Below are 12,663 nucleotides of genomic sequence, written 5' to 3'. Positions count from 1 at the left end.
TAATTTATCAATAATAATAATAATAATGGTTTCAAATTTTGGCTCAAGGGCATCAACTTCGGGGTGGGGTTAAGTCAATTATATTGACCCCAGTGCTCCACAAGTACCTATTTTACTGACCCTGAAAGGATGAAAGGCAAAGTTGGCCTTGGTGGAATAATAATAGGGCTACAGCAAATATTCTGCTCAATACTACAGATTTGCCTATCAGTTGTTTGACCTTAACCAGTTGAGCATGTCCCTTGGTGGCTGATGATATGTGCATCTCTGATCATGAGCAGAAGTAGTGGGGGGGGGGGAGCATCATAGCCATGTGTTGAAAGGAATTCTTTGGGGTTTGGATAATTCACCTCTGGAAATATGGGTGTTTTGTTCATCATCCTTAAAAAATCTTTATTCAGGGACCTTTTGAGCATGTTGGATTACTCAACCTGAAGAAAATTGTAACTGGGCCCCCACCTGCAAGGTCATACACTGTTTATCGTGATATGAAATCACTATGTCGTGCACATATGGCTGTGATGCACTTGCCTGGTGTACCCTTATCAGACAGGTAGTCAAGCAATGATTGGGGGGGGGGGGGGTAAGCACATAAAGAAACACACACTCACATACATACATACATACATACATACATACCTACATATCAATTAGAAAATGGAGGATTCCTTATGTACTTTGCACTTCTATCTGTAAATCCGGTTGGCAAAATAACATGGTTTGTCATAAGCACCTGTACTTTGTGGGGGTTTTTTTGTCACTTTAGCTATGAATTAAATTTATGAATTCAACGGGATACACTGTCTGAAAGTAGTTGGGTTCAGCATATTATCCTCCATTTCCTAATTGATATACAAATTTGGGGTAAAAAAAAACCCTTTTTTACCCGCTCCCATTTAGTGCACTTGGTATAACACTAGTGTAGCAATAATTGGGTACCCTCCAAGCAGTATATTGGATAGATACTATCCCTTAGTGGGTTGAATCCTCAACCCCTAACTCTCTCGCATACATACATACATACATACATACATATATATATATATATATATATATATATATATATATATATATATATACGTACATGCAACAGGCTTCTTTCAGTTTCCATCTACCAAATCCACTCAGAAGGCTTTGGTCAGCATGAGGCTATAGTAGAAGATACTTTCCCAAGGTGTCATGCAGTGGGACTGAACTCAGAACCATGTGGTTGGGAAGGAAGCTTCTTACCACACAGTCCCCACCATCTGTTGACAATTGACAACTGGTGTTGGTTTGTTTACATCTCCATAACTTTATGTTTCAGCAAAAAAAGAGATTGATAAAATAAGTACTAGACTTATGATAAAAATAACTACTGGGATCGATTTATCAAATTAATTTCCTTCAAGATGGTGGCCTAACATTGATGCAGTCCAATAACTGAAACAAATAAAAGATAAAAGATAACCGAATGGATATTGTAGGAACAGGCAATTTAGTTATTTGAAGATTTGCTTCCCATTGTATGATGCTCGAATGACAAGGCTGTGCTAGATAGGACTATGTTGTGCAAGAGAATAGATTTGGTCATGAGAAATGAACTTTTAGATAATTGTGTTGAAACAGCAGGGTGGTATTACAGTTAGGTATGGATTAATATAAACTGCAATATTCTAATTTAGAAATATTTTCATTGTTGCTTATAAAATCATCCAACCATGATCATCATCATCATTTAACATCCGCTTTTTCATGCTTGCATGAGTTGAACAGAGTTTATTTGGGGCAGATTTTCTATGGCTGAATGACCTTCCTATCACCAACCCTCACTTGTTTCCAAGCAAGGTAGTATTTCACCATAGCCAGACTCATTATTGAAGAATATTGAAAATGAATGAAACTGCACGTATGACAATGACAATCATATACAACTATCATAAGATGTCAAGATGAGGAAGCACAAAGGCAGACAGACAGACAGACAGACAGAAAGACACATACACACAAACACCCATACACATAACAGCTTCTTTCAGTTGTTGTCTACCGAATCCACTCACAAGGATTTGAGTGACCTTGGACTATAGTAGAGAGCACTTACCCAAAGGACCATGCAGTGGGACTAGACCCTGAACGATGTAAACTGGGTAGTAAACTTCTTATCACACAGCCACACTTGCACCAAAAAAATTTCAGCCTTCTCAGCAGGGAATCGAATCCCAGTTTATCCCATGTGATAGGTGAAAATACTTATCACTATACCTCTGAGGAAGGTAATATTGTGGAGTTATAAATAAGATTATAATTCTTCAGAATATCAAGATATAAAGTTAACAATAAATAAAATATAATCATTTGTTCTTTTCTACAGAAAATGAACACCAAGAAACAAAACACAAATAAAATGCCCAATGCAAACAAAACGCTTGGCATTTCTTCCATGTTCCGGGATGAAAACAACCAATTAAAAATGATCTTCGACAAGGAAGATGGTTCGCAGACAATCAGATCTAGCACCAAATGTGATGGCTTGCAGAATTTAAGATTCACACCTGGAACCATCAGATCACCTTCTCGTGATCTACAAGCATCAGTAAGTTACAAATTTCATATATATTTTTCCTTAATTGAAACATACTTCCATTGCATGATGAACATAGAGCTAACTGTCCTAATGAGTCTATTTACAATGAGATTCAATTGTTCATTTTAAAAATTTGATTCCATCTGTGTTACCAGTAACCCTGTTTGCTCCTATCAAAGTTACAGACTTTGGAGCTACATATGAAAAGTCTTTTAAAAACACACATTCTATACCTTATTCTTAATTATTGTCCCAGTACAATTTCAGAGTCATTGAAGAGTTTGGATAGAATTCCTTGCAATATTTGTTTCAATTCTCTCCTTTCTGAGTTCAAACCTTATGGAGGGTCAACTTACCTTTTTATATTTACAGTGTTGATAAATAAAGTAGTAGTTAAGTACTGGTATAGACTCTTCTCTCTCTCTCTCTCTGTATGTATGTATGTATGTATGTATGTATGTATATATATATATATATATATATATATATATATATATATATATATATATATATATATATATATCTGTCCGTGTTTCTATCAGGTCATTAAGAATGGAATGTTTGATTTTCTTACACATCAAGTTTGAGTCATTAACTCTAAAGTTTTATCCTGACAATTCATTGTTTTACAACATTGAAGAGTTACATCCTTACTTTTCGAAATGCAATTCATGGTGTCTGATTATATTGTGAGTTTTCTCTTGGAAATCAATTTTTGTGAACCCATGGATAGATAAAAAATTCATGTTGTTTATGAATATGAGTTCCGTCATGGAACCAATGCATACCAGACAGCTTGAAGCATCAATGAGATGTTTGGTGAAGATGTGGCGAATGAGTGCACTGTACATCGATGGCTTAAGAAGTTCCGGTCTGGTGACTTTATTCTTGAAAATCAGCCCTTTGGTAGACTCAGGACCAAAGTGGATAATGAAGAGCTGGAAACGAACGGAAGCGGATACATCTCAAACTACTTGAGAATTAGCAGCAAGGTTTGATGTTTCGATTCCAACTGTATTGGACCATCTGAAACAAATCAGCAAAGTAAAGTTAGCTTGACCACGTGAACTGAATGAACATCAAATGATACGTTGTTTTCAAACTTGCTGTTCTTTGCTGTAACAGCGTAAAAGCAAACCATTTTTGCATCGTATTGTTACATGTAATGTAAAATGGATTCTTTTCAACAATGGCAAGTGTTCTGCATGGCGATTGGATAGAGACGAAGTGCCAAAACACAATCCAAAAAAGAATATTCACCAAAAGAAAGCTAATGGTGTCTGTTTGGTGGTCCAGTGCTGGTGTCATCCGCTACAGCTTCATGAGACCTAGTAAGTCAATTACAGTGGATGTATACATCGACCAATTGGATGAAATGATGAATGAACTTGCAATTAAACAACTACAAGCGAGATTGGTCAATAGAGACAGGCCAATTCTCTTGCAAGACAATGCTCGACCACATGTTGCACAAAAAAACGCTACTCAAGTTTCAGGAACTGAACTTGGAAGTACTCTGTCATCCACCATATTCACCAGACCTTGCACCAATTGACTATCATGTTTTCCAGGCATTAGACAACTTTTTGCAAGGAAAAATCTTCAAATCTGAAGATGAAAAATCAGCTTTTCGGGATTTCATCACCTCTTGCTCTCCAGCACTCTTTATTGCCGGCATAAATAAGCTACCGGTAAAATGACAAAATTGTGTTGATAATTTAGGTGCATACTTTGATTAAGTGCATTGCATTTTGTTGAAATAAAGTAAAATGAACTTCCAGTTCAAAATTAGTCATTTCATTCTGAATGACCTGATATTTCTCTCTCTGTCTCTTCTCTTTCCCACTCTCAGAACTAAATTGCACCATGAGAAGGATTGTAGAGGTTTCATTTCTCTAGAGATGGCAAAAGGTGTGCAATGGACTAACAAAGCTCTCGTTATTAAAAAAAAACAAAAAAAAACAGAACAATGTCATATGCCAGTGGAAGCATCTCAAGACAAGTGCAATTCTGCATGAAACAAAAATTAAGAAGACATTAAATACATATATTTACTATGAATAATATTTACCATTTGAAGTTTCCTGATAAAATAGGTAATTCTTAAAAAGATTTTTCAAAATACTTTAAAATACTTTAAATATATTTTAGAAATAATTTAGAAATATGTCATCAGAATGTAGGTCTACCAATTCTATATTGCTATTATCACAGGTACTTAGGTCAATGTCTCCATTTAAATACTTATATAGTAAACTATAGTAATAGTCTACTTATTTAATAGTATATATGTACTACTATTACTTCCAGTCATATTCGAATATTCCCTCTTTGGCTTGTGAGTGTTAATGTAGATATAGAATGTCAGTAAAGTATTTTCTACAGAGAATGTTTATTTTCATCTATAAAAGATGCATTAGGAAAACAAACCAAAAGAATTAAACAAACATTTGTTAACACAGGGTATTTGAGCAAGCTAGTAAACGAAACTGTAGAATGACTTGTAAATCAAATTTACCACACCTACACAGATATAACACTCAAACTATACATTAAATGATATCATACATATCAATTGCATTCTAATTATAGATTGAATGATAATGGTTGTATTAATAACATGTATTGGACCCAATTTTAAACTGTGTATATTACAAATACACTGAGATTATAAACCCATAAAACATAAAAACCACAGAAGGTGCATCAGATGAAATATGTAATAGACAAATTCCTTGCATACAGATAATTTCTGTTTCATGACTCAAACTATAAGAAGTACTATACTTTCTCACTGGTTGACTTTGCATGTACATTAGGGAAATATTACAGTATATTATACAACAGAACATTAACAAACATTTTAGTCAGTAAAAGAACCATCCAGCATAGCAGAAGTCCTCAACCACCAGGTTGTGGACTGGTACCCGGCCATAGATCATTTGGTACTGAGCTACACAGAAAGAATACATTTTTAATTTTATTTCCATTTTATTAATTATCACAGTCTGTAGTTTTATTTTTTTTTAAATCATCACTTCCATCTGTGTCCCTTCCCTGTTCTTGTCTATGTCTGTTTTTTTATGCACCAATAAATTAAGTCCACAAGCTAAGTGTAACAATCTCTGCATTATGGTGCAAATAAGGTGCATAATATACAATGTGATAATTACATTTACATTGTATATGCAATAATTAAATTATATATTATACACTTTATTGTGTTTTGCTATGCATGTGTTCCCTGGTCTATGGAAAAATTGTCTTGCATGAAACAGTCCATAGTGCATAAAAGATTGAGGACCACATAAATATAGGTGGTCAGCCAGGGAAGGTATGTATATTAAATTAAAACATCAGCCATCATTCATAAGTGAGCATGACTTGCTGGTATGCACCATACTTTCACTAATTGTTCTTGGTACCTATGTAGTTGTAGGCAGATATATAAACACCTTCTTGGCCTTTTCACCCTCGACCTAGCAGAACATTCAGGATGTAACACCTGGAAGTTGAAAGGGATTTATCAGTGCTTGGCATGTACTGATTTTCAGCTGAGTTGACTTGACCAGTGTGAAATGAAGTACCTTGCGCAATGATTAAATGTGCAATCTAATCCAAGAACAAAACCCACAATTATATGATCACAATTATATGATCAAGTGACCCAAATTTTAACTTAATATCCTCTCTTTTTTCAGCCCCAACATAGAAGTTTCAAATCTTATGCAATGAAAAAGCATGCCATTCTCACTGCCATAATCACCAACTACAGTGATTCTGAGATTGCAACCTTCTTAAATGTCACCAAGTCCTTCATATTTAAAATCAGAAAAGAACTTCTGACCTCTGTGGGAATGTGTTTACTGTGGCCAAAAGAAAAACAGAAAAATAGTCTCCACAGTTAGTTGTTGTCAGAAAAGTTGAGTTTGTCTAATAAGTTGAGGACATCATCAACAAAAATTGTGGAAAGTGAATGAGGATTATCACTCACATTATCAATCATCTCTTATGTTGAAGTCAAAGATTATACATGTGGTGCATAAAGTCATCAGGTATAAATCCTATATTATGAGAAGAGGGCAGTTCACGTCCAATAAGACTCAGGAGAAGCATGTGGCCTGATCGAAGAGTTGTTGAACAAACTCAAGTACTCTGAGGAGCCCAACATGCTACTGAGAAGAATTTTGTCCAAATCAAAAAGTAAACAACAAGAATAACAGAAAGCTTTGTGCTAGCCCTACTGAAGTCTCCACTGTTATGCATGCCAAGTTCCTATCATATGTGATGGTCTTGTGGGGTGTGAGCAATGAAGATTATGTCATGCCTCCTCATTTTTCCCCACAAGGTCTTAGGATCAATGCAGCAGCCTACATCAAGACAATGGAGATGACTGTCAAGCCCTGGATCAAGAAAGTTGCTTCAGGTGGGGGGAGGCCATATGTGTTCCAGCAAGACTCTGCTCCCTCTCACACAACCTGCATACATCAGGAGTGGATTGCCAGACGTTTCCATGATCATGTTACCTCTAACATTTGGCCTCTTCACTCTCCTGATTTAAACTCACTGCATTACTATGTCTGAAGTGTCGTTGAGAAGAAGACCGACAAGTGTGCCCTCAATAAAAAGGCTGGAAATGAGGCTGATGATGGCTTTATCAAATAACCCTTTGTGCTGCATATCTAAGAATATGTGTACCAAATTCTATAAAAATATATTGGTTTTTCTAATGAATATTTTTGTTTCGCTTAAAGGCTTGTTCTCAAACAGCTGAGGCATCTCCTATGAATATTATTAACAAATTTATCTATGTGAGTACAGTATTTATGAATATAATCTACTTTCAACTTTCAGGTATATGCTTCTGTCCATCAATATACTGAATATTCAAAATCTGAAACGAGTGGAGATGCAGACAGGGATTCCATCACAAGTGATGTTTTATTTGCAGCTTCAGATACTTTTGAAAATTTTGCAAGGAAAAACTTCCAGCTGAAAGATGTTCAACCTGACTGCTTCTCCAAAGAGCCTCTCTTAATTTCATTGCTTCCACCCAAAGATAAAAATACGCACTTGGTAAATAATCCTTTTATTCTTTATCTCCATGATATAATTTTGTTTGTAAATAATGCAATACATACATAAGTGCATGTTTATAGATATACATGTGTTCATACATGTATGCATGCATGAAGGCATACATAAATAATTGCACTCATACATGCATGCATATCCATATACTGCATACTTATACACATATGTATGTATGTATGTATGTTTGTATGTATGAACGTACGTACATGCATACATAAGTATGTATGTATCTATCTATATTTTTGTGCATGGATGTCTACCATTAGCTAACATAATCTCCATTCGCACACACACACACACACACACACACACATTGTTTACAGTTCCATTATAGGTAAGATCAACAAAAAAAAGGACCCCATCCAGTGAGAAATAAATATCATTTAATGTACACAGTTACAAAAGAGCTACTAATAGTTTCTATGCTTTAAGACACAATAAATTGACAGCTTTATCTAACAGTCCTAGGAGAAAGTTTTTCACTGCAACATGTGTGAAAACACATACCAAGCTGTGAATGATACCACTGGATCATAGGATGCATACATTTCTGTAGTTGTTCCCATCTAAGGCATCACTTTTAGCCTTGTAGCAGCTAACTATAATACTACTATACCAGTCATTGGGGATGGTGCCTTCCTGAATAAACTGATTAATTATATGGGTGACTAAGCTGTATCCTACACCACCAGAAATTTTAATCATCTCGGCAGTGATTCTTGGGGCTTTCCCTGTCTTCTTGACCTTAATTGTCTTATCTATTGTGCTGCCATCAACTCTGATGGCTGGTCCTTCAATTGGTTCAATATTTGGTAGACTCTGTTTCTCCCATTTATTTTCCACATTTAGTAACCTTTCATAGTGACACTTCCATGCATCTTTCTTCTCTGAGTCACAAAGTGTAAACATATCAATATCCATTTGCACACATTTCTCACCCACCACGTCTCTGTTTTCTATGATACACTGCTTTGCAATCTTGAACACCTCATACCTCTGACCCTCATGCTGTCAAACATTTGCAAATCTCTTACCTTCAGCTATTCCTTTTGCTATGTAAACTTGATGCCTAGCTGCCCTTTTTGGCTACCTGATATAATTCTCTGCTTTGCTTTGCTTTGTATTGCTTTGCTTGGAAACAGGTAAGGCTTTGCAAATAGATAGGGCATCAGTCCATAGAAAATCTACATCTATAAACTCAGTTTGACTGATGCAGACATGGAAAAGTGAACATTAAAATGCTGCTGCTGCTACTGCTGCCGTTGATACATACATATATGTATGTATATCCACACACACACACACACACACACACACACACACACACACATACATATATATCTTTTCAATCAAGCTTATATACACACATAAGTATTGAATTTCTGATAATCCATTCTGCTGTGGTTTGTCAAATGCATTTAACCACAAAACTAAAATGAAAACACTGCTGAAAGTTTTCTAAGTTTTGGTTAGACAAATTAAATGTTTAATTTTTCTGTTTGTTAATGCTGTCTTAGTTAAACAAAAACTAAGTTTTTTTGTTACCTTACTGAACACTGTGAAAACAAAATTGAAAGGTTAAATTATGTTCCTTTGCTTTGCAAGGAATTGAATAAACAAACTTCCCAGTCAATCAAGATAAAGTTAAATGAATACATTAAAGAAGAAAGAAAATTTTTTTCCCTTTTCTGATAGCATTCTATAAAACAAACATATTTGCAGTTCATGTCACTACTTGTGATAGTTACAGTTTAAATTTAGTTTCAAAATTAAAGTTGGTTAATTCATCTGAGCTCTAAGCAATGGTATTTAACTTTTGATGCTTCTTAGCTTAGACATCTCACTTCATTGATCCTTGTTGTTGTTATTGTTAATTCTAGATAAGTCTCGATCATGCTGACCTATGATTAAAGCAATATGTTACTCCTGGACTATAATATGTTTCCACAGGCTTTTGACTATATCACTGAACAATTAACCTGTTTCTACTGCCAATACCAAAAACACTTCCTCTCTAAATAGATCTGGCACATGTTTTATTAAATCTAATTCACATCATTTAACATTCCTTTAGGTCCTGAATTAGGTATTAGCTATCATTGCAAACTCTTTGAATTTCTTTTGTGATGTGTGGTAAGAAGTTTACTTTCCAATCACATGGTTCCAGGTTCAGTCCCAGAGCATGGCACCTTGGACAAATGTTTTCTACTATAACCCCAGATAACTAAAGCCTTGTGTGTGGACTTGGTAGACAGGAAATGAAGGAAGCTTATTTCATGTATATATATGTATGTATGTATATATATATATATATATATATATATATATATATATATATATACATGTGTGTGTGTGTGTGTGATGGCATCACATAAAGACATCCAGTACACTCGGTAAAGTGGCTGGCATTTGGAAGGGCATCAAACCATAGAAACAGTCCCAAAATAAATGACTGGAGCCTGGTGCTGCCTTCTGATTTTCCAGCTCCTGTCAAACCACCCAACCTATGCCAACATGGAAAATGGACATTAGATGATGATGATGATGATGTATATCTCTGTGCTTGTCCCTACCACTGCTTGACGGTTGGTGTTCATTTATTTACATCCCTGTAACTTAATACTTTGGCAAAAGAGGCCAAAAGAAAAAACAAATACCAATCTATAAAATATAAGAAGTGTGATCATTTTGTTCGACTAAAACTCTTGAAGGTGGTGCCCCAGCATGTCCGCAGTCCAGTGACTGAAAGAAGTAAAAGATAAAAAGATAAATGACAAAAGCACTCTCTGAATAGATCTTGCACATTTTGTTTATTAAATCTAATTCTTATCATTTAACATTCCCTTAGTTTCTGGTTTTGGTATTGACTATTGTTGTAAACCCTTTTGTGATTTATTCAATTTTTTGCAATTTTATGAAGTCAAATCCAAATTAGGATGGAATCAAATTTATGTTTGAAGACAGTTTACATAGTCTTTTATTGACAAATATTTGAGATGGTACATGAAGAGTATCATTTATTTTAATAGCATTTATAAGTTTGAAGTTATCTCTGTGAAGAAAAAAAAAATAACCTATCAGAGATCTTTGTCTGCGGCAAGATTTGAATTCATCACTGCAGCAGAACACTGCAACACTTTTAATTTATTCTGGGTCCATTCTGCTTATATTGATGAGCTATATTTCCACATGTTTACCTATTTTAGTTTTGTGCATGTGGACCATATGACAGAATATGAAAAGTTGACGTAGCTCATTCTCTACATGTAATTATATTGATACAGTAGTTTTAACATGGAAAATATTTTCAGTAACTGTATTTTTGTTAATTCTCTTTCTTTCTTCTTACAGGCAGCCATGTCTTCGTGGATAACCATTTTAAAAATAATGGGTGATTTTCCAGAGTGTGATTACACATCTATAAAAAGTTTGGACGTATGTATTATTTTAATCTATATATTTCCCATATAATATTTATTTAAAATTATATAATTGCACATAACATTTGTTATATGCATTATAAACTATATTAATTTTGTTTCTTTATATAAGACAATTTACATATAATGTACTGCATATAATATGCAACTAGTATATCTCTCTTTCAACCCATGTTAATGATCAGCAACTGAAATGAATTAATGAGGAAATCTTTTACTTTAAGACACATATCAAAAGCACACAAAGACTTTTAACTTTACTTAATCCTTTAGCATTCAGATTATCTGTAAAATATAATACCTATTTATTCATATTGTCATAAATTAATAATACATTATCTTGTAGATTTCAGATTTTGATGATCTGATTGTTTTATTTTTAGAATGACATTGCAGGGTAGTTGTGAGAGGCCTGATCTGGTCAGTTTGAAAACAAAGCAGGTAAAATATTTGGGCCAGATGTGGCCAGTTTGAATGCTAAAGGGTTGAACATTCATTATTAGGTATCAAAATTTTCATCACACTAACTGTGACCTGGTCACTGACATGATTACACAGTAACTACACCAAGACCAGATTGCAATTGGTGAAACGAAAATTTTAACACCAGATAATAAACGTTTAAGTGAAGTTAATAGTCTCTATGTGTCACTGAATGGCTGATGTGTGTCTTCCATACTGCAATCGTTTTAGTTTCAACACAGTCTCAGCTCAAATCACTTATCTGGCAATGACACCTTTGAAATTTTACTTTTAGCATTCTCCAAAATGCTTCAGAGACACTTAGCTAGTCGTTTCAGAGTCAATAAATACTGTAATCTTCAGGAGATGCTGGTAAGTTATAAATCATAAATACAATCTACAACAGAGAACTGGTTTAAATATGGTCATAATTAATGAAAGTGAAAAAAAAAACTTTGTATAAGATCTTGCTACCAGGCACTTTCTCTCTCTCTCTCTCTCTCTCTCTCTCTCTCTCTCTCTCTCTCTCTCTCTCTCTCTCTCTCTCTCTTTCTCTCTCTCTCTTTCTCTCACACACACACAGATAGATCTTTGTTGGTCTTTTTTTGATGATGCAGTTGTTCAATCAGTTGAATAACATGCTCTTGAATTAAGCAGTTGAGCATTTCACAGACATGTGTATCCTTTTCATAATTCATTCCCTGAAGACAGGAAAAGCCTCTGGCCTATCAGGAATCACCGCTGAGATGCTTAAAATATCTGGCAGTGTAGGCTAGGGTCTAGTCACCCATGTAGTTAATCAGGCGGTACACGGAGTCATACCCAATGACTAGTGTAGCAGCACTATAGTCAACTGCTAGAAAGGTAAAGGCAACACCTTACATAGAAATAATTACAGAGGTATCAAATTGTTGGATCAGGTGATGAAAGTTATGGAGAGGGTCATATCCTAACTAATTAGAGAGAGAGTTATTGTAGATGAGATGCACTTTGGGTTTGTGCCAGGAAAAAGCACCGCTGATGCTATATTTCTGGTAAGACAGCTGCAGGAGAAATACCAGGCCAAAGATAAACCTCTGTACTTGGCTTTTGTTGACATGG

The 12,663-nt window shown here is 34.9% G+C and overlaps 1 protein-coding gene across 2 annotated transcripts in view; it reads left to right on the top strand.

Moving 5' to 3' along the window:
• The window catches only part of LOC106872589 (myosin-VIIa), a 98,968-nt gene that overhangs the window by 26,351 nt on the left and 59,954 nt on the right, over positions 1-12,663 (top strand). For both annotated transcript variants that reach the window (XM_052971213.2, XM_014919623.3), the window contains 3 exons: positions 2,354-2,575; positions 7,421-7,642; positions 11,012-11,095. In XM_052971213.2, the coding sequence (XP_052827173.1) occupies positions 2,357-2,575; positions 7,421-7,642; positions 11,012-11,095 (525 nt within the window). In that variant the 5' untranslated portion in view covers positions 2,354-2,356. The remainder of the gene's footprint in view (positions 1-2,353; positions 2,576-7,420; positions 7,643-11,011; positions 11,096-12,663) is intronic.

This window comes from Octopus bimaculoides, chromosome 10 (assembly GCF_046866305.1).
Source record: "Octopus bimaculoides isolate indiv1 chromosome 10, ASM4686630v1, whole genome shotgun sequence".
Taxonomy (NCBI): Eukaryota; Metazoa; Mollusca; class Cephalopoda; order Octopoda; family Octopodidae; genus Octopus; species Octopus bimaculoides.
This window is presented reverse-complemented; position numbering and strand designations above follow the sequence as displayed.